The sequence below is a fragment of the Phasianus colchicus genome, chromosome 1 (assembly GCF_987193195.1).
Source record: "Phasianus colchicus chromosome 1, bPhaCol1.hap1.1, whole genome shotgun sequence".
NCBI lineage: Eukaryota > Metazoa > Chordata > Aves > Galliformes > Phasianidae > Phasianus > Phasianus colchicus.
In genome coordinates this window covers 197,779,874-197,807,319 of record NC_143436.1, presented here as the reverse complement: position 1 = coordinate 197,807,319, position 27,446 = coordinate 197,779,874, and the positions used below count along the sequence as shown (strand labels likewise).

General features: G+C 58.7%; 3 protein-coding genes across 9 annotated transcripts; 2 read left to right on the top strand and 1 right to left on the bottom strand.

The window, feature by feature from the left end:
- Window positions 1-407: 407 nt before the first annotated feature.
- On the bottom strand, window positions 408-5,987 carry ILK (integrin linked kinase). 4 transcript variants are annotated; one of them, XM_031609639.2, is made up of 13 exons: window positions 5,859-5,987; window positions 5,137-5,248; window positions 3,760-3,925; window positions 3,426-3,521; window positions 3,181-3,277; window positions 2,999-3,082; window positions 2,683-2,768; window positions 2,304-2,413; window positions 1,989-2,116; window positions 1,635-1,756; window positions 1,466-1,565; window positions 1,242-1,372; window positions 408-1,069 (listed from the first exon to the last, which is right to left on the bottom strand). In XM_031609639.2, the coding sequence occupies exons 2-13, from the start codon at window positions 5,223-5,225 to the stop codon at window positions 920-922; spliced, it is 1,359 nt and encodes a 452-aa protein (XP_031465499.1). In that variant the 5' UTR covers window positions 5,226-5,248; window positions 5,859-5,987; the 3' UTR covers window positions 408-919. The 4 variants fall into 4 exon arrangements, with proteins under 4 accessions (XP_031465499.1, XP_031465501.1, XP_031465502.1 ...); XM_031609641.2 differs by having other exon boundaries at window positions 5,137-5,236; XM_031609642.2 differs by having other exon boundaries at window positions 5,137-5,236; window positions 5,736-5,864.
- Window positions 5,988-6,099: 112 nt separating this feature from the next.
- On the top strand, window positions 6,100-9,503 carry RRP8 (ribosomal RNA processing 8). The gene is made up of 6 exons (XM_031609600.2): window positions 6,100-6,345; window positions 6,422-7,074; window positions 7,695-7,824; window positions 8,476-8,582; window positions 8,666-8,762; window positions 9,108-9,503. Exons 1-6 carry the CDS (start codon window positions 6,247-6,249, stop codon window positions 9,216-9,218), a joined length of 1,197 nt encoding a protein of 398 aa, XP_031465460.1. The 5' UTR covers window positions 6,100-6,246; the 3' UTR covers window positions 9,219-9,503.
- Window positions 9,504-9,532: 29 nt separating this feature from the next.
- LOC116239496 (F-box/WD repeat-containing protein 7-like) lies at window positions 9,533-21,801 on the top strand. Of its 4 annotated transcripts, none has more exons than XM_031609598.2 (13): window positions 9,533-9,751; window positions 11,623-11,793; window positions 14,604-14,906; window positions 16,144-16,226; window positions 16,688-16,826; window positions 17,313-17,447; window positions 17,546-17,669; window positions 17,816-17,952; window positions 19,248-19,361; window positions 19,877-20,058; window positions 20,317-20,542; window positions 20,938-21,148; window positions 21,295-21,801. In XM_031609598.2, exons 1-13 carry the CDS (start codon window positions 9,548-9,550, stop codon window positions 21,561-21,563), a joined length of 2,298 nt encoding a protein of 765 aa, XP_031465458.1. In that variant the 5' UTR covers window positions 9,533-9,547; the 3' UTR covers window positions 21,564-21,801. The 4 variants fall into 4 exon arrangements, with proteins under 4 accessions (XP_031465458.1, XP_089990468.1, XP_089990467.1 ...); XM_090134342.1 differs by lacking the exon at window positions 9,533-9,751 and adding an exon at window positions 10,315-10,437; XM_090134341.1 differs by lacking the exon at window positions 9,533-9,751 and adding an exon at window positions 10,446-10,926.
- The last annotated feature ends 5,645 nt before the right edge of the window (window positions 21,802-27,446 follow it).

Sequence of the window (27,446 nt, the reverse complement as noted above, 5' to 3'; positions counted from 1 at the left end):
CAGCACCACCAGAAGGCGATGGCTGCTGCCTGTGCAGCAGGGGAACTGCAGCCACGTCTCTCCTGGAGGGCTCAGCCTGCCCTGAGCTGCTGCAGGGATGCAGGCACCATGCAAATAGAAGTGCCCAACCTTCCTCTTTGCTTTTTTCTCCATAGCACGTCTCTTGTTTCTTAAGAGGAAGGTTCTGGGGGCTGTGTGACAGCTATGGCTACTGCAGCTGCACCCAGGCTCCTCTCACTGGGGTGTGATGCCAGCCCTGCTGCCTGCCTTGCCCCGGGCAGCAGAGGGGGTCTGGCACAGAGCAGCTCCAGTGCCCAGGGCTCAATGTTCTGCAGGGCAGCCCGGTGCCAGTGCTGCCCTTTTCACAGCAGCCTGCAGAGGTATGCATGCACCCCTCAGCCCATGGGCAGTTTTTGTAACAAATATTTATTTCAGATGCTGGCGGCTTTTCCACGTGGCCTGGATGGAAACGATAAAAAGTGAAGCGCGAAGCTGGGGTGGTGCTGGGCACAAACAGGCAAATCTTTACCCTGCTGTCTTTAGCAGGGAAGAGCACCAGGACTGGACACTTTTAACATGAGACCACCATGTGGGCGAGCTGCCCTGGGCCTGGGAGCACGAGGTGGCTTCAGGGCAGCAGAGCCCCACCACACTCAGTGCTTTCATCCAGGTGTCCTGCTCAGTCTGCCCACAGCTGCCAGGGAGGGTGGAGGTGCTGCCATAGATGGGTACTACAGAGCCCAAAGCCTGCCGAGCGGCTCCAGGGAAGGCAGCATCATCTGTACCGTGTGTCCATGGCTGGCTCATGGGTGAGGGTGAGGGGGCAGTCCCTGCTCCCCCTTAGCTCTGGGGTTAAAGGCACTTGGAGGTGGTGGGGAAGGGAGCATGGCAGCGTCAGACATGGGGGAGGCACCTCCCTCTACTTGTCCTGCATCTTCTCTAGGATGGGCACGATCATGTCGAACTTTGGGCGCTTGGCTGGGTCTTCATTCATGCAAATCTTCATCAGCTTGCAGATGTGTGGGGAGATGCCAGGTGGGATGGTTGGACGGAGCCCTTCCAGTGCCACCTGGTAGCGAGGCAGGGCAGAGCAGGATCAGCCAGCTGGACCCAGCCCTGCCTGTGGTGGGCACACGGGGAGCTCTGGAAGGAGCCCCGTTGGGCTCTCTGTGGGGCCCCACTTGTGCTCCCCCCACTGGCCCAGCTGTGCTCAGACTGGTTTGGACCCCTCCCCCCCTCACCTTCATGCCTATCTCCATGTTGGACAAGTCTGCAAACGGCACCTCACGGGTCACCAGCTCCCATAGCAGCACTGCAAAGCTCCACATGTCCGCCGAGCGCCTGTTAATTTCCTCTGGCTTCTTCTGCAGGGCTGCAGCAAATCCAGTGCAACACAGGGGCTGAGAAGGGCAGGGGAAAGGAAGGGGGCAAAGCAGCAGGAGGGGCCTGACCCTCTCACACTTACCTTCTGGTGCCACCCAGGCTGGCGCATACATCCTCCCAGGGCATTGGAAGGAGAACTTCACGTCGGCCATGCTGACCCTTGCTGTCATGTCCTCGTCAATCTGGGAAGAGAGATGCAGTCACAGCCACCCGCACAGCCCAGCCTGCAGGGCACAGGCAGCGGTGCTCACCATGATGCTGCGGCTGTTCAGGTGGTGCCGTGGGATGAGGGGCTCCAGTGTGTGCAGGAAGGCCATGCCTCGCGCAATGTCAAAAGCAAATTTCACTGCCTGCATCTGGTCCACCACGAAGTCTGCAGGAAGGGAGGTGGCACTGGGGGTAACTGGGTGCCACACATGGGAAGGAAGCAGTGATGGCAGCACTAGGACCAGGGGCGTGTAGGCTGCAGACCAGGCTGCTTGTGGCCGCCCTGGAGTTGCAGCCGGAGGATTTTGTGCTGCTGCCCCCAATGTACAGAGGAGCAGCCCCCCAAGGACAGAGAGACCAGCGCCTGCCTCAGCTGCGTCACCTCTGTTAGCACTCACTTGTCCCCTCATGTAACACATTGTAGAGGGAGCCATAGGGCATCCAGTGGCTGATGACAATGGGATGGGGGGCTGGGGGGGACTGGCAGGCACCCAGCACTGGCAGCACATTGGGGTGAGAGAAGATCCTGCAAGAGAAGTGATGGTGCTGAGTTGCTGCCCACAGCCCTGCATCATCTCTGCCCTCTTCTCTGGTGGCTGCCTTGCCCCCGTCAGCTTCGGCTCACCATGTGGGCTCCTATCTCAACCCCCTCTGCAGGGATGACACCCACCCTCAGGGTCCTTGGCTCCTTTGGGGAGGATGCTGGCACTTACCGCAGTTTTGGGTACTCCTCGTTGAAGTCTCGGCTCTTCCGAGTTGTCCAGTCCCGAATTTTCAGCATTTTGATGACAATGTCATTGCCTTGCCAGCGCCCTTTCCACAGCTGAAGGGAGACAGGTGGATGTGATCACTGTGGGGGGGGGGCTCACAGTCCCCGAGCACCCCTCAGCGTCTTGTGCGGGGCGTGGATCCCACAGTGATGTGCAGTGACTGTGATGAGTGGGAGTTCACCCAGGCAGCTGCCAGCCTGCAGCTGGCCCCACACTGGGGCTTGGATGCTCCTCAAGCAGCTGTACCCCTGTGCTCTGTGTACAGCCAGGGGCTGAGGGAGCACCGTGTTCTGCTGTCCCAGCAAGGAAACAGCCTCCATACCTCTCCTGATTGGTTTTCATTGAGTTTTTGGCTCAAGCTCAGCTGTTTGAAGTCTATTCCAGCAAGTTTGTTGAGGGTCCCATTTCCTGTAAGAAGAGAGGACTACATGGGACCCCCCTCCTGTCTTGGGGGCTGCAGGAGGAGCAGTACCAGCACAGTACATGCAAAGGCACTGCAATAAGGCAATCTCCCTTGCCCCAACGAGCCACCCAATGTGCTGTGCCAACTGCTGCCCCTCACCCCTGAATTCCACCCCACCACAGAGATTTGTGCCCCCAGCAAGCAGTGTGCTCTGCAGGGAAGCCTCTGTCCTTACGGGGCCGTGTGCGGGTCGTGCCCTTCCAGAAGGTGTCCTTGTAGGGGATCTTGGTCAGGTTCTGGCCCAGCTTCTCTGCACGCTCTGGAGGCAAATGAAGAGTTGGGCAGCAGAGCAGAGTCTGTGGTGCTGAGCTCTGCAGCAGCCAGAGGCAGGGTCTGGGTGCAGGTGACCTCTCCTACCTTTCAGTATCTCCCGCAGAGGCATTTTGGCTTTGTCAATAGGCGTCTCGCTGTACTTGTTGGCAATGCTGACCAAGGCCCCGTTACCCACAAGGTCCTGAGGAAGGAGAAAGCGAGCACCCACAGCTGCTGCCCTTTTCCCACCCCCTTCCTACATACCCAGCCTCCTGCCTGCCCTGCTGTACCCTCTCCAATGCCATCTCCTGTGCTCCAAACTCCTGCCTGTATCCAGGTGCTGCGCTCACCTCTGCCACCGTGTCGTGTCCCCAGAAGCAGGCGTAGTGTAGAGGGGTGTTCCCGTGCTCATTCACCGCATTGATGTCCGCTTTGAACTGGATCAGCTGCATGCAGGACAGTCCTGGTGAACCCCGAGTGGGTCCCTTCCACTGCCCCGAGGCAGGGGGGCACGCACTCACAGCAGGGGCTGCTGTTGGAGGGGGCCGAGGGCTGCGAGGGGGTGGCGGGGGCACCCAGAGGTGGGTGCAGTGAGGGCATGGAAGGAGGCAGGGAGCAGCAGGGCAGGGGTTGCTGGGCACGCTGAGGGCTGACCGTGGCAGTGCAGTGGCTGGGGAGTGGTACCTTCTGCACGATGTCGCGGTGGCCGTGGCTGGCTGCCAGGTGCAGCGGGGTGTCATCACCACGGTTCATGACGTTGATGCGCGCTCCTCGCATGATCAGCATGTCCACCACATTGGAGCGGCCCTCGCGGCAGGCCCAGTGCAGGGGGCTGAAGCCATGGTCATCCCTGAAGGGACAGCAGTGAGGGCTGTGCTGGGCAGCATCCAGGGCCATATCTCAGGGGGAGCAGTGGGGAACAGCACTGGAGGAGACTCCATAACGTCCTGCAGCTCTGTGGTCTCTCAGCCCTCTGCTGAGCGAGGCACAGCTTTGTGCCTGAGGGATGCTGCAGTCCCAGGTTGGGCAGGGAGGTGTGTTCTGCTCCCTGCTCCTCAGCCCCCACTGGCAGCAACTGCATGGCCCCAAGGCCACGCCGCACTGGGCGGGCTGCACACACCCATGCCATGCTGTGAGGAACACAGCCCAAGGGATGCTCCTGCTCTGCCCATCCCCAGGAGAGCCCTGACCACGTCCCATCTTCCTCGGGGCTGGAGCAGCAGGAGTCTGCTGAGGACCAGGCCCCCTATTCGCCCCCCCATCTGCTGGCAGCCATGCCTGGCCAAGTAAGGGAGGAGGCGGCAGCCGGGCCTTAAAAGGAGATTAGGGCCCAGTAGGCGGGGATGAGGATGCTGCAGCCCCACTGCCCCCAGCTCCAGCAGAACTGGGGCCATCCAATGACCACCCTGCACTGCCGGCAGCGTTCCCGTGGCACACAGCACAGGGCTGGAGCCAAACACCCCCTAACAACCAATACCAGCCCCACGGGTACAGCCCAGCCCAGTACAGCTCTGTGGAGCGAGCATCTGCTGGGAGGGGCAGGGAGTACGTGGTGCAAGGCCCACAAACAGCCTTCTCTGCACTCAGCAGAGATGCTGCAGTGGCTCAGGAGTCCCTTCAGCACGTGGGGCAGCTGGCTGTGCCTGCCCTCAGCCTCATGTTGGGGCAGTGGGCAGCAGGAGGCATCAGCTCTTTCCGGAGGTGATGGGAAGCACTCCGGGCCATGGGTGCTGTCGGAGCCGCTGGGGAGGGACGGGAGGGGAGGTCGCGGGCTCGGCAGTGCAGGCCGGGCAGTGGTGCCCCTGGGGTCAGGGGTCACGTCAGGTCACCGCGTGTCGCAGCCACTTTGGGGAGGGGCTTCTCCCAGCGCCCCCAGCCCAGCCCACGGCCAGGACAGCGACCCGCGGCTGAGGAGCGGACAGAGGACGTGCAGCCCTCATGCCTCAGCGATGCGGTAACTTCCTCCGGCGGGGAGGAGCCGCATCCCACCCCCTCCCCCGGACACGGAGCGGAAACGCGCCCCGGACGGACCGAAGCATCCCCCGCAGCCCCCCCGCTCACCCCTGATTGAGGTCATTCTCGGTGTTGTCCAACCACAGACGCACGGCCACCGCGTTGCCCTCCCGGCACTGCGTGAAGATATCATCCATCGCGGCTGTCGCTGCGGGGAGCGCTGCGTAAGGGCACGGCTTTGAGTGGTCCGAGGGCCCCGTACTCCTCCCGGGCGGCGGACGGCGGGGGGGCCGCACCGCCTGCAGCGTCACGGGCGACCGCGGCCGCCCGCAGGAAGCGGCCCGGAGCCCGCGGCGTTATCTGCAGGCCCGCACTCGGGGCCGCGTCCCGGGGGGAGCGGCTGGGAACAGCGCCGGAGGAGACGCCGCACCGCCCCGCAGCTCCGCGTCCCGTCGGCCCTCCGCTCCCGGCCCGGCCGAGCGCAGCACGGTGCCGATACCGGTGCCGCTCCTCGGACCCCGACGACAGCGGCCGCGCCGCCCCAAGGCTGCACCGCAGCGGGCGGGGATGCGGGGCTGCGCTCAGCGGGATCCCAACGCGAGCGCATCCCGCGCCCGCCGCCGACCCCGCCCGGCCCCGCGCCTCCCGCACCGCCCCCGGCCCCGCGCCGTCCCCGCTCCCCGCTGCCCTCCGCGCAGACCCCGCACCCCTCCTCCGCCATTGGAGGCCCGCTCGTCCCCGCGCCCATCGCCACCGTCCGGCGCTCCCGGCGCGGCTCGATCCGGCCTCGAGCTCCGCCCGCCCGCACGGCCCGGCCCGGCCGCCCTTACCGGCTCCGGCGGCGCAGGGCGGTGGCTCTGCGGGGCAATGCGTGGCTCCGCCCCGGCCGCCTCCAGCGCCCCCTGCCGGCCGCGCCGCTCCCCGCAGAGCTGAGGCACCGCCGGGGGACACCGGGCGGGAGCGGCGGGCGGGGCGGGGCGGGGCGGAGCGGGGCGGGGCGGGCACAGCGCGTACCTGGGCGGGGTACGGGAGGGGAGGGAGGGGGGAACCGGGCGGGGCGTGAGGGGTTTCGGGCGGCGCTACCCGAGCGCTGCAGATCACCCTCCGCACTGCAGGGGGCGCGCTAACCTCGTGTGGCCGGGGCTGCTCCTGCCGCCGGTGCACGTGGGGCCGCGGGGTCGGTCCGCTCCGCTCCGAGCGCCGCTCCCGGGCGCCGCGATGTTCGAGGAGGAGGAGTGGAACGAGGGCGCGGACGGCCTCGCGCTGCCACGGGCCGTGCCGGAGTTTCGCGGTGATGCCAAAGGCTCTCAGCCGCCGGTAAGGGGAGAAGGGCTCGGGGGGCCGAAGCGGGCCGGCCCCCGCCGTGGGAGTGACGCCGCTCCGCTCCCTGCAGGTCTCCGCCGCGGTGGAGCGGAAGCGGCGGCAGCGCCTCGTGGCCACCCTGCGGCGGCTGCAGGCGGCGGGCGCGGCTCCGGTGGGGGACGGCGAAGCGGCTCGAAAGCGGCCCAGGAAATGCGCGGGGACCGCGAGGGACCGAACCGCGGCGGAGGCGGCCGTGGAGGGGCGGCGACCTCAAGATGGGGGCGGCGCCGCTGGGACTGGGGCTGAGCTGCCCCCGGGTGTCCCGAAGCCGCCCCGGCGGAACGCGGAGCCCGCGGTGGGGGATTCGGCGGCCGCGGCGCCTCGGCTCACTCGAAAGCAGTGGCGGAACAAACAGAAGAACAAACGGCGGCAGGAGAAGTTGAAAGCGGAGAAGAACGCCGGCAGAGGTGGCGGTACCGGACAGGCGGCACCGGAACCCGCTGACCCAGCCGCGGTACCCACCGGGCGGTCGGCGGCGCTGCGGGCGCGCATGGAGGAGCGGCTGCTGGCGGCGCGGTTCCGATACATCAACGAGCGGCTCTACACCGGCAGCAGCCGCGACGCCGTTCAGCTCTTCCAGAGCGACCCCGAGGCGTTCCAGATCTACCACCGCGGCTTTGCACAGCAGGTGGGGCGCTGGCCACAGAACCCCGTGGATCACATCATCCAGCGGCTGCGGCAGCGGTGAGCAGAATGACAGAGCCATGGGATGTTGGGTTGGAAGGGACCTCAAGGATCACGAAGCTCCAATCCCCCCAACACAGGCAGGGCCACCAACCTCCACATTTCATAGCAGCCCAGGCTGCCCAGGGCCCCATCCAACCTGGCCTTGAACACCTCCAGGGATGGACGGGGCATCCACAGCCTCTCTGGGCAGCTGTTCCAGCACCTCACCACTCTCTCTGCAAAGAACTTCCTCCTGACATCCAACTTCAATCTGCCCTCCCTCAACTTCACACCATTTCCCCTTGTCCTGCTGTTATCTCCTCTTTCCAAGAGTTGACTCCCCTCCTGTTTGTAGGCTCCCCTTAGGTCCTGGAAGGCTGCAATAACGTCATTCCGCAGCCTTCTTTTCTCCAGGCTGAACAAGCTCAGCTCCCTCAACCTTTCCTCATAGGAGACCTGCTCTAGCCCTGTGATCATTTTAGTGGCCCTCCCCTGGACCCTCTCCAACAGCTCCCCCTGTCTTTCTTGTATTGGGGGCCCCAGACCTGGATGTAGCACTGCAGATGAGGAGAGCATAGAGGAGTGGAGCTGGGGGGCACGAAGGGGGGTACAGTGTTACCAGCTCTGTGTCCCTGCAGGTCAGCCTCGCTGGTTGTGGCAGATTTTGGGTGCGGGGACTGCAAGATTGCCAGCAGTGTCCGGAATAAGGTGCACTGCTTCGACCTGGTGCCTCTCAGCCCACTTGTCACCGTCTGCGACATGGCTGAGGTAAGGGGCTGTGCTGTGACTGGTGCACCAAGGAGCCAGGTGTGCTCCTTGGAGGGCAGGTTGGCTGTGTGTGGTCAGAGAGGAGCTGCAGAGCTGTAAGTGTGGGCTGCACTTTGGTTGTACTCATAGTGACAGTGAATCCATGTAGTGCAACGGGACAAGGGACGATGGACAAAAGCTGTAACCAAGGAGTTCCATCTGAACATGAGATAGAACTTACTAACTGTGAGGGTGCCAGAGCTCTGGCACAAGCTGCACAGAAGGAATATCTCCTTCTCTGGAGATATTCAAATTCACTGGCATGCTTTCCTGTTCAGCCTGCTCTAGAGAACTTGCATTATCAGGGGTTAAAGTGGGGAGATCTCCGGGGGTCCCTTTCAACCCCTGCTTTCCTGGGTGGCTGTATGCTTGAAGCTGCCTGTCAGGTAGCTGGGTATGGGAGGGGCATCATGTGGAGAGCAGGAGAGGATGATTGAGAGCACCTGCTGGAAGTTGATGAGAATTCCATGCTTGTATATTCTGAACGTGGGGTACTGCTGTTTGTACTGCTGTTTGTGGCCCCCTCTCTGAGAACGTGCTCAGCTGAATCTGAGAGTGAAGGGAATGCCAAGGATGGGGACAGGCCCCATTCATTCTGTTGGTGCTCTGCAGGTGCCGCTGGCAGATGAGTCAGTGGACATTGCAGTTTTCTGCTTGGCGCTGATGGGCACCAACCTGCAGGAGATCCTAGAGGAAGCCAACCGCGTGCTGAAGCAGGGGTAGGCAGGGCTGTGCACCGGGCAGCAAGGGAGCCCTGGGAGTGCCTGCACTGCCACCCCTCAATGCTGTGCTGTCCCTGCAGTGGTACCCTGATGGTGGCCGAGGTTGCCAGCCGTTTTGAGGACCTCCGAGCCTTCATGAATGGAATGGCTCAGCTGGGCTTCAGGAGCGTCAACAAGGTGAGTCTTTGAGGGTCCCTGGAGCACGCAGTCTGGAGTGCGATGCCCTGGGAAGCGACCGTGGGGAAGGCAGACTGGGAAGGAGGATGGGAGGGGGTAGGGAGGCAGCCACGGGCCGTGAGGATGGGGCTGGGATGTGGGCGTGGGGAAGCCGCGGTCGGCGTTTTAGGGTTGGGGGCACGCAGATGCCCTGGGGAGAGCTGGGGGATGCGGGGCTGGGATGGGACGGGGAGGAGCCAGGGTTAGGGGTGGGAGAACGCAGGGGACGCGGGGCGGGGACGGGCCGTGGAGCTGAGGGCGGCGGGGTGCGGCGCCGGGCCGGGCTGACTCGCGCTGACTCCGCAGGACCTGTCCAGCACCTTCTTCTACCTCCTGGAGTTCACCAAGGCGGGGCCGCCGCGACGTCGGCCCTGCGCGGGGCTGCGGCTGCTGCCCTGCCTGTACAAACGGCGCTGAGCGGCGGGACTTCCGGTGCAGCCTCGGCGAGGGGCGGGGCTGAGGGCGGAACGTCCGGAATAGCGTCGGCACGGGGCGGGGCTTCCGGCAGTCGGCGAGGAAGGGGACTTCCGGCACAGCCTCGGCGAGGGGCGGGGCTTCCGACCCGTTTGTGCGAGCGGAGCCGGCGGGGGATCCTCCGGCACGGCCTCCGCCGAGCAGCGCCGAGGGGCGGGCGGGGCTCCCGGACGCGGACGGAGGCGGGGCGCGGCGCTGGGCGCTGTCGGTGCGCACGCGCGGTTGTCAATAAACGGCCGTTCCCGTGCAGTCGCACCGCCTCGCTGGCGCGCATGGGCGGGGCGGGCGGGGCCGCGCCTGCGCGGTGCGGGCGGGCCTGTTCGGCGGCGGGCAGCGCCGCGATGTCGGGGCCGGGCCCGGGGCCGGGCCCCGGCGGGGGGAAGCTCGACATCAACCGCGCCGGGGTGGCCGAGCTGGAAGGAGCGCTCAGCGGCATCGGGCGGCGCCGCGCCCGCGGCATCGTGCGGAAGAGAGAGGTGCGGCGGCCGCGGGAGAGGAGGGGCGCGGCGGGGCCGGTCCGGTCCGCCGCCTTCGGCCTCGGGGCGGGGGGGGGGAACAGCGGGGGCCGGGCTGCCGCCGTGGCGTCGCTCGTGGGGCCTCGCGCTGCGCTCCCCGCCCTCCGGCTCCGCTCTTCCCGTCGGCGCGGCGCGGCCCCGGCCCGCTCGGCTCCGTGTCGGGGCTGAGCCTGAGCGGCGGCCCGGGGGCGCGGAAGGTGCCGTCGCGGTGCGCTGGGAGCCGGTGCTGCCTGGGCCGGGCCGGGCCGTCACCCGGCGACGACGGAGCGGGGCGGGAGCGGTACCCGCGTGCGGCCGTCGGCCCCGACGTGGCTGAGCCGCCTCCGTGACAGCCCTGAGAACGGGACGCGTGCGTGTGGGACGCGGCGGCGCGGTGGTCGTAGCTGGAAGGTGAACGGCGTTTGTAGCTGAAAGCGCCCGCGGCTCACGGCCGGAACGCGGCAGCCCTGCTGGGACCCTCCGAGCAGCGAGGTGGGAGGAACCGGGAGGCGGAAGGCTGGGCTGATTGGAGGAGGCTGGAGGAGCCTGGCTTTTTTTGGCCTGGAACTGAGGAGCTGAGAATGCAGGGTCAGCGGCTATAAATACAGCGGGAGTGTAAACAGTGTGGGGGTGGAAGAGAAGCAGCCCTCGAAACAAAAGAGCTGTGGGTATGGGAATATGGGAAGGCAGATTCATAGGAATGAGGGCTGTCGTTTGAACAGCACTTTGGGATAACGCTGTTTGTTGGGGGTGAGGAGGAAAGGTGATGTGAGAACAGGTGGCAAGGCTGAGAGGAGCGTGGTGGGAGCTTTGCTTTGCCCTGATGGCTGTGTTAGTCGCTGCAAATCCTGCTCCCATCCCTGGTGCTTTGAGAGTCTTTTGCTTTGTGGCAGAAGTGGTGTGGAGGCTGTGAAGTGTGCGATGGTGGGCAGCAGAAAGCTGGGCAGGACTTGGGTGGGGGTTGTGCAGGGTGCTGGGCACCGTGAACATACAGCAGGAGGTTGGGGATGTTTCCAGCTGTTGGAGATTGGCCGTGTGGGCCAGCAAATGCACTTTGGTGTTGGCATCAGAGCTAAATGACATCGTTCCCCATCCTGAGCTGCTGTTGTTTGCTTTTGGGCCACCTGCTAGAAAAGGCTGTAGTGCACCAGCTGAAGGTAAACAAGTGAGCTTGCAGTAACAAGTTTGTGAAAAATAAGTTTGTGTTGAAACCTTATATTGGGAAAGGTGTGCTGGTTGTTGGTGAAGCAGGACTGCTTCACTGTCCCACCAGACAATGAAATGCAGTACTTCCCTTGTAACTTCCTCTGGTTGTCATGGCCTTGCTCTGCAAGTGTTTGAGACATACCCAGCACACCCCAGAAGGTCAGAAGGTGCTTTTTGTTGGTCCTTTCCAGGCACTGAAGGATGTGGTGTGGTGGGTATGGAGGTGATGGGGTGGTGGTTGGGTAGGTGATCTTAGTGGTCTTTTCCAACTTTAATAATTCTATGATTCTGTTACTTTTCCTGTGAGCCTGTGCCATATTGTCACTACTGCTCAGGACAGGGAAAGTTTGTGGAAACAGTAGGACTGGGAGAAGCATCATCTGGTAGATGTCCCTCTAATGGGTGTGGTAGTAATGATGCAAAATACAAAGGTACCACTCCATTGTAGCAGCCCAGCTCCTTCCCCATGCACCCCAAAGTAGCAAAGGGAGCTGTGGGAGCTGTGGCTGTGAACGAAATGAAAGCAGGTGGGTCTGGGATCACCTGCCAGGAGGCAGCAGGACAAAGGCATTGGCAAGCCTGGTCCTGCCTGGAGCTGATCCCTGGGTGTCTGAGCTCTGTGTTCAGTCTCACTTCTCCTCTTGCAGGAATTGAAGGGCTTCAACTCGCTCGATGACCTCCTCCATGTCAAAGGCATCACCACCCGCATCCTGGAGCTGAACAGTCAGCGGATGACCTGCAGAAGGCGGCCAAGCAGTGAAGAAGCTGTCAGGGTGAGCCCTGCTCTGCTGGGGGACAGCAAAGCTCCTGTGCCTCAGGTAGGAAAAGAAAGAAAGTGACCTCCTTATGCGATGGGGAGGGGATCCTGCCTGCAGCAGTGTGGGAGCTGAGAAGAGGTTGGTGCAGGCACAGGGAGATTCACTGGTCAGGAGACACACCTGCTTCGGCCACTGTGATGAGGAGGCTTCACCCTCTGAGCTGCTGAGTGGTCCGTCTGTAATGCCCTTTGAGGCAGCAGGGGGCCTTGGGAAGCATCCCAGCAGTGGCCTCCACTTTAGAGTTCTGGTGGAGTGAGCAGTGGTCCCTCAGTGCATCTTGATGGAGCTGCTCTGCTGGATGCATCTGTCCCACAGTCCTCATAGAAGCAATGCTCTGACTCCGGAAACACGCAGAGCTTACAGCTGCCTCCCCTGCCCCAAAGCAGTTCTCCATTGGCAGCCTTCTGCAGACAGTTGTTGAGTTCCACTAATTGTTCATCATAAGAGGCCAGAACTGGGCGTGGACAGCAGCTCTTCCTCTAGGCTGGCAGCTGGAGGGGCCGGAGTCCATCCCTATCCAAGGTCTTTGCCCTCTTGCTCTTGTCTGCATGAGCAGCAACCAGCATGCTGCCTGCCTGGTGCTGGGGGCTTCAGGAAGGATATCTTCCTGCTGCCAGTCCCTGTGGGGTGAGGAAGTTCCCAAGGAAGGCTCTGCCCAGTTAAGCCCTCAGGCCTGGAGGTGGAGGGGCTGCTGGAAGGTGTTTGTCTGCCTGGAAGATGTTGCTGATGGCTCGGGGTTCCCTGGTGCTGCCCCAGCAGTGTGGTCTCAGCACCCCACCCTGAGCCCCAGCTCTGAATACTGGAGGAAGTGCTTGAGAAACTGGGACTCAGCACTGCCTCCCAGAGAAGTGGATCCAGGCAGGGTTGGGGCGGCTCCAGCCTGCTCTGGGCACTTGTCTGGCACTGCCCTGTGCCCTGCTGAGTGGTGGGCAGCCTGCCCCTGGAGTAGGGAGCCAGGGCCTTGTTTCCTAAAGTGAAAAAGCCCAGTCCTCGCTGCACTAAATGCTGCAGTGCCTGGTAGGAGCCTCTCAAAGCGCCAAGGATTTTCCTTCCACAAATAAGTTTTTGTGCTGTAACCAAACCATCTCCTTATTTTTTTTCTCTTCCAAGATATTTTCTTCACCTTTGAGTCATTTCTGGGAAAGAGTTGACCAATACCTTCATGTTTAAAGCGTTTTGTTTTAAAACTATTGAACGTTGCATAACTTGGGTGTGTAGAGCAGTTTAGGGGCAAAGTTGCTTCCCTGCTTGCACCTCTTGTCTGCTTGGACTTTTGAGCTTGAAGTTTGTGTCAAGTGCCCCCCCAGTCCTCGTCAGATGCTGCTTTCTGGGATGTGCAGCCTCTGGTGCCTTGTTGGTCTGGCTCTGCCTGTCTTTAGATGGAGAACATTGCCTCTGGGTGTGCTGAGATGTATTTGAGTGAGCCCAGCATACCAAGTGACTCAGATCCCTGGATGAGCTTCCTTGCTTCCTATGAGATGTCGATCTCAAAATATCATCAGAAAAACGTCATTTACTTCCCTATTATGAGCAAAACAGATAGTTTGTTGTGGTTTCTCCCCCCTTTTCTGGGCCTGCACAAGGTCCATCAGCAGGCAGTGAGGTTTCCCAGTGACAGGTACCTTCTGAGACTTGGTCAGGCTGCCCTGATGCAACCTGTCTCACTGCATGACCCTTCCCAGGCTGTGGTGTGCCAGTGCTGGGTCAGAAGGCTGTGCCCTGGTCTTCTTTGGCTGTGACTTATCAATGCCAATTATGTAATCACTTTTGTTAACCAAATGTAACTGTCCAAGGAGTAAAATCAACTTTATTTGAAATGGTGAATTTTCAAAGCCCACTCAGCTGGTGCAAAGCATGTCCCTCTTATCTTTTACCAATGGAATCAGTCCCTCTGGTACCAGATGTCCAGTTCTGTACAGCCTCAGCCTTCTGCTTTCCTCAGTTCTGGCATAATTTTCATGCTCTCCTGACCTTTGCAGTTCCTCCTATATGCCAGACTTTATTTGAAATGGTGGTTGTGGGCCAATGATCTGCTTGTATTATCTATTGTCTGAGACTGGTGTAAACAACCCTGGTTTGCTGGGTGAGGTCTGTTCTTAGTGCATTGGAAAGCAGTTCCTCCTCCTCCTGTGACACAAGGATGTTGTTCTGCTGCTTCTAAATGGTTACTGAATGCTTTTGCTTTTTTGTATGTGTGATGTTTTTCTTAGTGCTGCTTTTCTGGGGGAGAAGAGGTGCAGGTGGTAAGGGGAGATGCAGTGCACACCCTTCCAGTGATTCAGCCCCGGGTTGTGTGTAGTGGAGGGCCACGACCTTGGTGTGGTGCTCCTCACGCTGCAGTGAAGGCTGATGACAGTGCAGCTTGTACTTCCCAACCAGGCAGGGCAGCCCTCGTGTGCAGCAGCTCTGCCTTGTGCTCTGTCATGCAGAATGCTGCTCCCAGCTGCAGTAGGAAGGGGCTGGCTGTGCAGAGTGGAGCTGGTGCAGGTGAGTTCAGAGATGCTTGGTGCCTTGCTGCTCCTGCAGTGATTGCATGTGCTTCTCGGCCACGTCATTTGGTCATGTGGCAGCTGTGCCCTCCTTTTGGGCTGGGAAGCTTCCTGTCTCCACACCTTGCTGGGCTGTGGCTGCCTGTGACCTGGGGAAGCACGTTGGCTCTGCCATCTGCTCCCCTCTTCCCATCTTCAGCTCTGCCCTTCTCACCACTTCCTTCTTGGCCCCTGTTCTGATCAGCTGCCCCTGTGTGCTACCACTGAGACCCCAGGGACTATCCAGGCCAGCAGACCTGACCCTGTATCTTTGTCCTGTAGGTAGTGGCTGAGGAGGAAAATGTGTCAGGGCCCTGGGAGCTGGAGTGTGCTGGGAAGAGGAGCGTGGAATCAGGCCTGGAGGCCAATGGCTCCGAGGGACAGGAGGAACAGGAACCAGTCAATTCCACGGCCTGCGGAGAGCCGGAGGAGGAGGAGGAGACAGAAGAGGAGGAAGGGAGCTGCTGCAGTGAGGAAGGGGAAGATGGCAGCAACATTTACTTCTACTACACCATTGGCGAGCGCTGGATAGACTACCTGCAGCGGACGGAGGACAGCGGCTTCCTCCGCCATGTGCGACCCAAGGTAACACTGCTGAGGATTGGGGTAAAGGGGCTGTGTGTGTAACTGTGGTTCCTGTGGAAGTGATGGGGAATAGAGGCTTGTCTGTGGGAAAGCTGCCACTCAGGAGCTGGCACGGGTGCACTGCTGTGATCTAACTGCAGCTGGTGGCTTTGGATCCTGCTGCATGCCACAGCGCTGTTGCCAGTGGCCCACAAGCCACAGCAGTGTGCTGAGATGCTGCTGCAGGTGGGGGTGTGCTTGCCTGGCATTGCCTTGAGGGTCTCTGGGATGTTCCTGGAGCTGTGGGGAACTCGGGTCTGATGGCTGGACTTTCAGGGGCACCACCCCAGCATATCCAGGCACTGCTGGCCACCCCCAGCCATGCCTTGCTCTGTGCTGGGGTCCCTTTGTGATGGTGCCAGAGCTGTTCTCAGGTAATGAGGTTCTGTGTGGGCCGGGCAGAGGCCAGCCTGTACACAGGACTGTGGATGGTGCCTGCACTAAGTGTTGAGAGAAAGGACCCTTGCTTCTGCCTGGGATGGAATAGCCCTTACTTGCTTTCTTGTGTCTATTAGCACTACAAGTAGTTCCCCACTCCGTTTGCACTTACTGTTAATTCTGTGCTATTTGTGTGGAGTTAGAAGGATGCTGTTTCCTACTGATGCAGCCATGTTGGAGTATGGACTGCTGCATGTCCCAGCACAGCTTTCCTTGCAGTTGTCAGGCACAACGTGAAGTGCTGCCCCATCCCTGGAGGTGTTCAGGGCCAGATTGGATGGGGCCCTGGGCAGCCTGATCTTGTATTAAATGGGGAGGTTGGTGGCCCTGCATGTGGCAGGGGGGTTGGAGATTCATGATCCTTGAGGTCCCTTCCAACACTGGTCATTCTGTGATTCTGAGCTACTGGCCTGACTGCAGGACTGCCTGCTCTTTGTTGGACCATGTCTAAAGGCTAAGCAGACATTTTCTCAGCTGCTCCTTTTGTCCCTGTGTACTTTGTCTGCTGACCTTTTCCCATCAAGCCTGATATTCCCCTCAGAAAGACCAAGTTCTGTTAAACCCCTTCAGAAGTGAACTCCTCTGCCTGCTCCAGAGTTCAGGTGGCCTTTAGCTTCCCCTGAAGGTCCTCAGCATGAACACAGTCTTGGAAGACAGGCTAGGCTGGGTCTGTTCTTCTCATGCTCTTGGCAGAAAGTCAGTGACCCAGAATGTGCACAGAATGTGCTCCACCCTGTTTCACCTTGCCATTGTCTTGCAGATGAAGCGGAAGTCAGAGAATGGCCTGGATGGCAGAGCGCTGTCCCCTGGTAAAAAGCTGTGCAAGGGCTCAGAGTACAGCAGGTAAGATGAGTGCTCTGCATGGCGAGCTGACCTCTGGGGAGTGGAAGGGCCTCCTTTCAGCAGTCCCATATTGCCCCTGGGTTTCGTTCAGGAGTCCTCCTGGGGTGGTGGACTCTCCTACTTGGGGGTCTCTGGAAGCTGCCTAGATTTGGTCTTGGTCAGGTAGCTCTGGGTGGCAGGGTTGGACCAGGTGACCTCCAGAGGTGTCTCCAGCCTCAGCCTGTCTGCAATTCTATCATTACATAGAGCAGGTTGGTGTAAAGGGACTGTGTGCACATGACTGTGGGACTGCATGTGCAGCTGTGGTCCATGTGGAAGTGATGAGGAGGAGGGTTAGCCTGCAGGAGACTCATGGCCCGTGTCATGTGGGCACTGGTGTTCTGGGAGTTGTTTGCGTCGTGTGGTCAAGTAGCACTGAGACATCTCACCTTTGCTTTGGTCTCTCCCTGGCTGTGATGCAGGACACTGGGTCCCTGCATGCCCAGTCCCACCACCACCTTTGGGGATCTGCGCAATGCCAAAGCTGGCCAGGCCCGGCGCCGCCGCATCCCCTCTGTTGCTCCTCCTCCCGAGCTGCAGGACTGGCTGCGAACCTTTCAGGTAGGCATGGATCCTGGCCAAAGGGTTTGCCTCAGAGGGCACCAGGGAGCTGTGGGTCTGAAGGGCAGGTGTGAGAGAGCCAAGGCCTGTCTAATGAGTCTGTCTAGTGATACCAGGGGTTCTGGGTCCTGCAGTGGAGTTTCAGCAAGTTTTTGCCCTCAGCTCAAGGAGTACAGAAGTGGTCCATCTCTTGTTCCCACTGGGCAGTCTGCCTTTTTTCCAAGGTGACATTGCTTTGTCAGCCAGTGTGCAGCACCGATGTTCAATCGTAATGACTAGTGGAGTTCCCAGCCCCATCTCTGTGCTCCTCTCTGTGCTAGGGCCCTGGCCAGCTCCAGAGGCTGTGCTCACCAGCAGCCCAGTTGCTCCCATGCTGGTTGGTATCCCTGCTGGGGCTGGGTTGGATGGAGACACTGCACAGCTGCAGGGGAGCCTGCAAGGGCCTGCTGTGCATGCAGGCAGTGTGATTGATGTCCCTGTCCTCAGCGCTGGAGCGGCCCGGAGAAGCTGCTGGCTCTGGATGAGCTCATTGATCGCTGTGAGCCCTCCCAAATCAAGTACATGATGCAGGTCATTGAACCACAGTTTCAGAGAGACTTCATTTCACTGTTGCCCAAGGAGGTGAGTCAAGGCAAGAGCCAGGCTGGCCCAATGCTATGTGCTGGTTACCAACCATGGGAGCCTGCCCCGTCATTGTGACCTGGCTTCTGGTCCTGCAGCTGGCACTCTATGTCCTCTCATTCCTGGAGCCTCGGGATCTGCTCCGTGCTGCGCAGACCTGCCGCTACTGGAGGGTGTTGGCTGAAGATAACCTGCTTTGGAGAGAGAAATGCCGTGAGGAAGGTAAAGGTCTCTCCAGCACGTGGCATGTTGTGGCTGGGATCTGCAGTGGAGTAGCCCACAGCTGCCACTGCTCCTGCTGGGCTGGGGCCCTGAACAGTCTGTGTATTGCCAGGAAGTCTGCATCAGACAGCTTGTTGTTCCCACAGGCATTGAGGAGCCCCTGAACCTGCGTAAGCGGCGCCTGCTGAGCCCTGGATTCATGTACAGCCCCTGGAAATTTGCCTTCATGCGGCAGCACAAAATTGACATGAATTGGCGCAGCGGCGAGCTTAAAGCCCCCAAGGTGGGTGCCTTCAGCAGTGTTTGCTGAGAAGCAGATTCTAGGAAGCTGGTACAGGAAGGAAGCAGCAGGAAAATATCTATGACCAATAGGATGAGATCAGCACTGAGCATTTTAAATCTGCTTCAGGAAGACCTTTAGGTGTCTGGCCTGCCTTCGGGAGGTATAAGTCAGAGGCCTTCACCTGAAAGTATTTAAATTTAAATACTTCTTTTGTAGCTTCCTGCAACTCCTGTCCCTGCCTGCAGAGAGCAGATCCACAGCTGGTGTCAGGGATGGCTGCAATGGGTGGTGCAGGGCTACAGTTCTGCCAATGGAAAAAGGGTTGCCTTTAACTCCAGAGGAGTCTTTCACCTCTTCATCCCTTTTCTGAGTGCATGTTGCAAGGCTGTAGCTAAACTTGGCATCCGGGGAGTGGTACAAACCTGAAGCTCATCCAGACCTTGTCCCCAGTGCATCCCATAGTGTGTTGTAGGGCACTTTGCTGTTGGTTTTATCTCTTTCTCTGAAGTCCCTTCCTGCTCCTAGTCCCCATCCACAAAGCAAGGAGAGCAAAGTCTTGGTCACCCTGTGGGAGGTCTCACAGGAGAGAACTTCCACCTCTTTGCTTTCCATCCCTGGACTTTCTCTGAATCCCCAGTGTCCCCAGGCTCTTTCCTGTGCCCCCACAGCACCAGGGAACAACACAGTACATACTGCTGTGACTACACCTCTGCAGCAGGGTGTCCCAGACAGCCCTTGCTGAGTCCCCAGCACTCCATTGCTGTGACTGCTGTGAGCAGAGCTGCAGGGGACACTGCCAGCAGGACAAATGTCCTACACTGTCCCCTCACCAAAGGACAGTTCTGGGCTGGCCATCATGCTGAGCCGTCATGGGCCATCATGCTCAGCCAGCTCTGCCTGCTGCTGCTTGGGGCTCTGCTCCTGTGAGGGCCTTAGTCACTGCCCACTTCCTCTGCCTGCTGCCATATTGCTGCTTGGGAAGATGGGAGTGGATGCAGAGATGTTGGTGCACTCTCTGCCACTAGGGAATGTGGAACTTCTGGTCTTAAATGTGGTCGGTCTCATTGGGTCTAGGACAGACCATCAGCTCTGAGCTCAAAGCTCATGCAGCCTAAAGGAGGATCAATCCTTGTGCTGGAATTTCCTTGTAGCCCATCATCCTCCCTACAGTATTCCCCACATGTCTCCTTTGGCTCCTGCTGTAGCTGCTGCCCAGCAGGGAGATGGCCATTGTCTCAAGGCCCATCTGTTCTTACTGCACACCTTCCTGCTCACTCTTGGTCTTCTGTGTTCAGGTGCTGAAGGGACACGATGACCACGTCATCACCTGCCTGCAGTTCTGTGGCAATCGGATAGTGAGCGGCTCAGATGACAACACACTCAAAGTGTGGTCAGCTGTCACTGGGGAGGTGAGTGGTTGTCCTGAGCCATCACAGGGCTGCTCTGCTGCTGCTGGGAGAGCTGTGCTGCTCCTCTGCATTGCTGTGGGGTGGGTGGAGGTAGGAGAGGCATCGTGGTGGTTTGATGGGTTTGTCTGGTCTGGCAAGGTGCAGCTGGGGAGAGGTGCTGACAGATCCTGGGACTGCAGTGGGGAGGAGAGGCATCTTATGGTAGCAATCAGTGTTGGGGTGGTGACAAATGATCAGGAGTTGGCTGTGTGCTTTTTCACTGGTGGTCAGCAAATGTGGACTGCTCTTTTGAAGACAAGGGCAAGAAACTCAACTAGTTTTAGAACAGCAAGAAATCATTTGGGGAGAACTTTGGTGGGAGCTTGAGTTTGCAGGGAGATGGCTTGCTGACCTGAGGAGTCTTACCAGCCCCCTGCTCAGAGCAAGTCCTATGCTTTGCTGTCCCCTCTTGCAATGTTGTTCAGCCTTTCAGCCTTTCCCAAATGAAGGTCTCACAATCTCATTGTTCTTTGCAGTGCGTGCAGACTCTCGTTGGCCACACGGGGGGGGTCTGGTCCTCCCAGATGAGGGACAGCGTTGTCATCAGCGGCTCTACGGACCGCACACTCAAAGTGTGGAACGCAGACACGGGTGAATGTGTGCACACACTGTATGGGCACACATCCACGGTGCGCTGCATGCACCTGCATGGGAACAGGTATGGGAGTGAAGGTATTCAGGGCCTGATGTGTGGTACAGGGTAGGTGAAGGTGAGGAGCTGTTAGAAGCTGTGCCAGTCCAAGGGGTGGGATCTGGGGTAGGTGAAAGCACGGAGGTGTTCTGGCCTGGGCTGGTTGCTGTGTTGAAGGAGGCTTCCTGGGGGGAGGTGAGCTGGCTGCCCCTGGGGCAACCGGTGTGCCTGGGTATACCTGAGCTGGGGGAGATCTGCAGCTGACATGGACTGCTTTGCTCCCAGGGTTGTGAGTGGCTCACGGGATGCCACTCTGCGCCTCTGGGACATTGAGACTGGGCAGTGTCTACACGTGTTGATGGGGCATGTCGCTGCCGTGCGCTGCGTGCAGTACGACGGGCACAAGGTGGTGAGCGGGGCGTATGACTACACAGTGAAAGTGTGGGACCCTGAGAGTGAGAGCTGCACTCACACTCTGCAGGGGCACACGAACCGCGTCTACTCGTTGCAGGTAAGAGCCTGGCCCTTTCTCCTCACCTGCCTGCTGCAGGGACACAAACCTGTCCGTTCTGACACTTAGAAGAGGCTGTCTCTGTGCTGCATGGGCACACACTCAGCATGTGTTTTGTGTAAAATGCGTTCTGCCCTTCCACCCGAACCCCTCTGTGTGTGCTGAAGGAACATACAACCCATGCTGTTCCTTGGGGGGAAGGTGCTGCTGAGACACCCTGCTGGGCCATGGGTGCCATCTGAGCCCACTGCTGGCTGGGTGCCCAGCCTCTGATGCTGCAGTGCCGTGGATTGGACTCGATGATGTGTGTGGGTCCCTTCCAATTCAGGATACTCTGTGGCTCTAGGAATAGCACCCTCCTGTTTCAGCCCCACTGACCTGTGTCTCTCTGGCAGTTTGATGGGACGCACATCGTGAGCGGCTCCCTGGACACATCCATTCGAGTGTGGGATGTAGAGAGTGGGAACTGCTTACACACCCTCATGGGGCACCAATCACTTACAAGTGGCATGGAGTTGCGTGACAACATCCTTGTGTCCGGCAACGCTGACTCCACAGTAAAAATCTGGGACATCAAGACGGGCCAGTGCCTGCAAACACTGCAGGGTGAGTGTGGGTGGGAGGGATGTTGGGGCAGGGTCACCAGGCACAGCAGGGGCAGGATGGATGCTGCCCAGCTGGGCCAAGCAGCGTGTGATCCCAGGGCTCAACTTGGTGCACAGGAGTACTCACGGTTGTCTTCTGCCCCTCAGGGCCCAGCAAGCACCAGAGCGCCGTGACCTGCCTGCAGTTCAGCTCCAAGTTCGTGGTGACCAGCTCAGATGATGGTACTGTCAAGCTCTGGGACCTCAAGACGGGCGAATTTGTGCGCAATCTGGTCGCACTGGAGAGCGGGGGCAGTGGCGGCGTGGTGTGGCGCATCCGAGCTTCCAACACCAAGCTGGTGTGTGCGGTGGGCAGCCGCAACGGGACAGAGGAGACCAAGCTGCTGGTGCTGGACTTTGATGTGGACCTGAAATGAAGCTGGCCGATGCAGGCTGGGAGGGAGGATCCCGCGGGCCGGGCGGAGCAGCTGGTCTTGGTGGGGCTGGCCCCAGAGCAGGCGCTCAGCTCCCCGCGGTCTGTAAATACTGTTTGCAGCTGTCTGGGCCTTATTTATATATGTGTGAACTCCCTGTGGGGAGCCTGCGCCCAGCTGGGGCACTGTACAGAGGAAGCAGCATGTTTTGTACACACTAATATATCGATTTATTTCTGTACCTGGAGCCTGCTTCTCCCCCCTGCTGTTCCGTGGGCCCTCCCTGGAGCTCCTCTATCCAGGAACAGCAGCTGCACCACTTCTCGTAGGTTCCAAGAGCAGAGCAGGGGGGTGTGGGCTCTCCTGCCTCTCCTCTGGTGTGTGTTCTTGGCCAGGGGAGCACCCTCTGCATGGAGTCCTTCCTGTTCAGCTTCTGTATGTAGTGTAGAGTGCTTTGCTGACAGCATTCAGCACACGGTGATGGGGGAGATTGTGCAGGGCAGTGTTGCATGTAGCACATTCTGCTGCTTACCCAGCTGTGTCCTGGGATGATGTGGCCTTAGCAGAGAGGGACCAACTTCTACAGATGGATGTTTGTTCTGTGGAGGCAGCCAGGCAGAGGGGCAGGGATTCAGGCAGGAGCTGGAGTGCAATGTCCAGGCATGGCTGAGCCAGGCTCTGTGTTGCTCTCTCTCCATCCATAATGTGACATCTGTAAGGAGCTTCTTCATGAGCAGAAGTGCCACCAGCTCCAAGTGCATCCGGACATCTCACAGGGACACGGGGGCACTGTAGGGCATGGGCTGTCAGTGCAGTCCATTGTGCAGCAGTGGTGTGTGGATGGTGCAGAGCGGGGCTGGAGCATCCTGTGGGCTGTGGGTGCTGACAGTGGCACTGCCTGGGAATATATGCTGAGGGCACAGGTAAAATGCTGCATTCAGTGGTGTTTGTCTGTGGGCGCACTGTGGAGGTGCAAATGCCCATAAAAATGCACCCAAGGAAGGTCCTGGCCCACCATCAGCCTGGCACTGGGCACGGGCAGCCCCGGCAGTGGGTGATGCTATGCCAGGTGGGCTTCCACTCAACTACACTGCAGGTGGAGCTTTTTGCTCTCTCAGACAAGCAGAAAGAGCTGTTCGGGTGATGGGTTGGCATCCTCTGAGGTGAGCTGGTCTTTCTCTTGGGAGAACTGTCTGCTTTACAGACTGTGGGTGTGGGAAGTGGCCTCCCGAGGAGATCCAGAGCAGGAGGGGTGAGCAGCTCCTGCAGGGTGGGCTGAGCTCAGACCTTGGGTGACTGAGACATGCTGTGATCTGGAGAACAGAAGGGAACAGCAGAAAGCCAAGAAACAAGCAGGGCTGTGCAGCAGGGTGAGATAGGAACCATGGGGTAGATCACAGGTTCACTCAGCTGAGCAATTGCCACCAGCTGTGCAGTGTCTCTGCTCCTGAGCTCCTGCTGCACTGAACAGCTGCAGAGGTCACCAGCATTGTGCAGGCTGCAGTGCACAGTGATGTGTCATGGCTGCACTCTGCTCTCACCCAGCTTATTGCCAAAAGCAATTTGGCAGCAACAGCCAAACAAAGCTGCCTGTTTGCCTTTAGAATAAATTATGTTGCCCAAATAACATAAATCACGGGGGCTGCTATTCCAAACTAATCAGAGACAACTGCAGAAGGTCAGTGGTGAAGGAATAGAGTTCAAGAGAAGAATCTTTGCACTCATCCTGAACGTGAGCTGTCGTCTTAAAAGCTAGTCAGGAGCAGGACTCCTCTTGTGTGACATTGTTTATGGGCAAAACCCATCTTCTTGGTGGAGGATGTTACAGTCATAGACCCCTGCGGAGGCTCCAAATCCTTTTTGTTCTATATGAAAGCAATGAGGAATGCTCTTCAGCAATCCCTGCTTAAGTTCTTTGCAGAGAGAGTGGTGAGGTGCTGGAACAGCTGCCCAGAGAGGCTGTGGATGCCCCATCCATTCCTGGTGGTGATCAAGGCCAGGTTGGATGGGGCCCTGGGCTGCTATGAAATGTGGAGTTTGGTGGCCCTGCTTGTGGTGGGAGGGTTAGAGCTTCGTGATCCGTGAGGTCCCTTCCAACCCAAACCCTTCTTTGATCCACATGAGTGAGCCATAGAGCAAGCAGTGATGCTCTGTGCAGGTGTCTGGGAATGTGTGTTTCTATCCCAATGGAGAAACACCTTAATGAATGCAGCAGCTGGTGCAGATGTCTCATGAAGGCATCACCCACAGACAGAAGCAGTGTGAAACCAGCAGCACCAGGCAGGGCGGAGGACAGTGGCAGAAGAACAGTGCTCCTGGCTGTGCCCTGCTGCAGAGCAGTGCATCAGAGCCGAGTCCAGCAGTGATGCACAGTGAGGGTCCAGCACAACACAGATCCTTGTGGCCTTGACTTGGAGTGGAGTTTGGAGCCACCCAGCACACAGCGAGGCTCTGGGCGCTGTGCAGTCCTGGTGGTGAGGCTCCATTCACTGCAGCCTCAGCAGGAGAGGGGAAAAGCAGCCTCAAAGCTGGCTGCTGTCCTACTGCTGGCCCTGGCAGGCAGGCTGAACAGCCCCAAAGGGGGTTTGGCCCCTGGAGGCCTGGAGCTCTGCTCGTGGGAGCAGCAGACACCTGCAGGCTGTGCCCGTGCTACAGCCAGGAGCCTCACGTTGGTTCACAGAGCACACCAACCTACTGGGCTCCTCGAGGGCTGATAGGAAGCAGCACCGTGGATTAAATAAGTGTATGAGGGTGGGGAAAACTGCTGTTAAAACAGCAGCGTTTGTTCCATAGGTGGCAGTTTGGAAGCACACCTCTAGCACAGTGTGCTGGATCTGCAGGATCTAACAGAGAGAACAAAGCCATTACCAGCAAATGTCTTCTGCTGCATGGAGAAGGAAAGCTGTGTGTAAATGTAAGGCTCAGCTGGAGGTGTTGGGAACATCCTGAATCAGTGTGGTTCCGTTTCCAGGTAGTGGAATCTGTGCTTCCGTCTTGGGCTGCTCTGTGATTCTGAATCACCCCTGCAGTGCCATAACCCAATGGGTGTCAGCCCCAAAAGTGCTGCAGAGAAAGCACCCTTCTGAGTGCCACCACCTGCCCTGTAGCTGCTGTTTGTGCTCACTGTGGGGGCAGTCAGCAGCACTGCAGCCAGCATTGCAAGAGATGAGTTTGGCACAGTTGCACAGAGTCTTCATTAAACTCTATGGGAGAACATTTCCAGGATGAAGAAACTGAGGAGATTTTTTCAGTTTCTGTGATTGTGAAACTTCAGATTCTTGGCAAATGAGGCAGGATAAGAGCTGCAGAGGGCTATTAAGTTGCATTCAGAAAGTGCATTTCTTTGAAATCAGTCTCAAGTAACTTGTATTGCACAACGCTGCTTTGTTAGAGCTGTGCTCAGGAGTGGACCATCAGTGCATGTACTGCCCACACAGCTGTGGGCAGAGCAGGGAATTGCTGCAGGATTGAAGTGTGCACCTCTGTCTGCTCTGGGGGTCACAGCTGTTCCTGTGTCCCACTGCACTGCTCAGAGCCCTGCTGCCATTCTGAGCCTCATTCAGAGCAGGGGCTGCAGCACTACTCTGGTTATTCTCCACTGCTCTTTTATCTCCTGGCCCCTGATCTGGTATGAAATGTGGAGGTTAGTGGCCCTGCCTTTGGCAGGGAGGTTGGAGCTTCATGATCCTTGGTGTCCCTTCCAACCCTGATCTGTTTTCTGACCAGCAGAAACCCAACATTTCCTCTCCCAGGTTGACCTCCCTGCTGTGCTATGCAGTGAAGCAGCTACCAAGGAAAAGCTGTGACCTGTGCTATGGCATCTGGATCAGGACATGACAGTGAGAACCTGCTGGGCTTTGCCTTCCTCTCAGCCCCATTTCAGAGGGGAGGAATAACTCTCAACTCTTGGAAAGGGTAGATAACAGCAGGACAAGGGGAAATGGTTTGAAGTTGAAGGAGGGCAGATTGAGGTTGGATGTCAGGTTGAAGTTCTTGACAGAGAGAGTGGTGAGGTGCTGGAACAGCTGCCCAGAGAGGCTGTGGATGCCCCGTCCATCCCTGGAGGTGTTCAAAACCAGGTTGGATGGGGCCCTGGGCTGCTATGAAATGTGGAGGTTGGTGGCCCTGCCTTGGTGGAGGGGTTGGAGCTTCGTGATCCTTGAGGTCCCTTCCAACCTAAGCCATTCTGTGATTCTATGAATAGCCTTATGCTTCTGTGCTAGGCATGCAACCAGGGCAAGCACAGTGATGCTCTTGCAGTCTCTATGCTGTAGGCTGGTGGGATCCGTGGGCACCAGTACTGGATGGGAGCAGGAGGTATTGATAGGAAGGGGGGAAGGAAGAAAATGGTTTTGTTGGACCACAGGGGAGCCCTTGAGGAGCATCATGGAAAATAGTTTATACAGCTCAGAGGCTGCAGTGTTCCAAGGGTCCAGGCTGCTGCTGAGGCCCAGTATGGACCAGTGCTGCTCTCATGGCTACTGGAGCCCAACACAGTGGTGCCCAGAATGGTCCTGCTGCAGGAGCCTCTGTGGCCCAGTACTGCCCTGTATGGCCTTGCTGGAGCCCAGTGCTGCCCTGCATAGCTCTAATGACGCCTTGTATGGCCCAGCACTGTCCTGTATGGCCCCGCTGCTGGAGCCCAACACAGTGCTACCCTGCATGGCCCTGCTCTGCCCTCTGCCCAAGCCAAAGGATGCAACTATTGCTCTATTCTCCCTGTTTCTGACCTCCCATTTCCCCTCAGTTTCCTAGCTTGTTGCACCTCATAACCTCACTGTGACAAATGCTGCCATGCTCTCCTGTGCCCCCCCTTTCTCAGTGGGTTGGAGCAGGTTCAGTTTCCATCACTGCCCCAGGTCTCCATCCCTGCCCTGTTCAGGGCTTCCTCCTTTTCTCATTGGCCTTGAAAGCCATCGGTGCTCACATACTTGCAGAGCAGCAGGCAGTAAATCCCTGCGCTGCCCTTTACAGCAGAGCTGGCTGTTAACAAATCCCATGTTTTGTTACTGCACTCAGTCTGCTCAGTGTTAGTAAACACAGAGGCAATGGGTCTGGAGCCAAAATCTCCTCCCAGAACACTGTGTGCAGTGTTTATGGCTACTTAAAGTGCAGACCGACAGAAGGACGCGGATCCTGGATGTGGCAGGGGGGTTGGAGATTCATGATCCTTGAGGTCCCTTCCAACCCTGGCCATTCTGTGATCCCTGTTTTTATCAGTGCTGCCATTGCAGCCGCATTGCAGCTCAGTGGGAGCTCAGAGCCCAGGGAGTCCTCTGTGCTGCAGTGAGCAAGAAGTTAAACTAACGCTTCATCACTGAGAATTCAGAAAACACATCCAAATTTGCTCAGTCCTGTCCAGAACTGAAAGCTGACGTCAAACACTGTGAGTTTATGTCCCTTTATTTTTATCTTCTTTTCAGCTGGTTCCAGCCTCTGCACATCAAATTCAAACACATTGGCTTCACATCAGCCCACATCCATGCAGGTATCCTGGCTGGACTGTGTGCTGTGCCTGCACCCCCCAGGCTGCCTCCCAGCACAGCCAGCACTGAGCAATGGGATCTTTGTGATGGGTTCCTTGCAATGGGCTCCTCATTCTGGGCTCCCTCCAATAGATTCCTGTTTGTGATGGACTCCTTCAATAGATTCCTCGTGGTGGGGTCCCATTGAAGCCAACCCCCCCTCTGCCCTCACCATCCATCCTGCACATCCTGTGATGCTGTGTTTGCAGCACTGATTTCCCCTGCAGAGCCCACAGGTGCACCCTGGCATAGAGCAATGTCCTGCACGGGACGGCTTCCACGCTGCACAGAAATGCCCTGCACGGGCGTCGGCCACGAGCACAGCCCTCTCAATGGTGGCGATTCGCAGTCAGAGAGAAAA

Excerpts from the sequence above, each read along its gene's own strand:
- ILK (XM_031609639.2), bottom strand. The coding sequence starts at position 5,225 with ATGGATGATATCTTCACGCAGTGCCGGGAGGGCAACGCGGTGGCCGTG. Across the intron at positions 3,926-5,136 it reads GAGAATGACCTCAATCAGGG|GGATGACCATGGCTTCAGCC; the intron begins GTGAGCGGGGGG and ends CTGTCCCTTCAG. Across the intron at positions 2,117-2,303 it reads GAGGAGTACCCAAAACTGCG|GATCTTCTCTCACCCCAATG; the intron begins GTAAGTGCCAGC and ends CTTCTCTTGCAG.
- RRP8 (XM_031609600.2), top strand. The coding sequence starts at position 6,247 with ATGTTCGAGGAGGAGGAGTGGAACGAGGGCGCGGACGGCCTCGCGCTG. Across the intron at positions 6,346-6,421 it reads CCAAAGGCTCTCAGCCGCCG|GTCTCCGCCGCGGTGGAGCG; the intron begins GTAAGGGGAGAA and ends CGCTCCCTGCAG. Across the intron at positions 7,075-7,694 it reads ATCCAGCGGCTGCGGCAGCG|GTCAGCCTCGCTGGTTGTGG; the intron begins GTGAGCAGAATG and ends GTGTCCCTGCAG.
- LOC116239496 (XM_031609598.2), top strand. The coding sequence starts at position 9,548 with ATGGGCGGGGCGGGCGGGGCCGCGCCTGCGCGGTGCGGGCGGGCCTGT. Across the intron at positions 9,752-11,622 it reads GCATCGTGCGGAAGAGAGAG|GAATTGAAGGGCTTCAACTC; the intron begins GTGCGGCGGCCG and ends CTCCTCTTGCAG. Across the intron at positions 17,953-19,247 it reads GCGAGCTTAAAGCCCCCAAG|GTGCTGAAGGGACACGATGA; the intron begins GTGGGTGCCTTC and ends TTCTGTGTTCAG.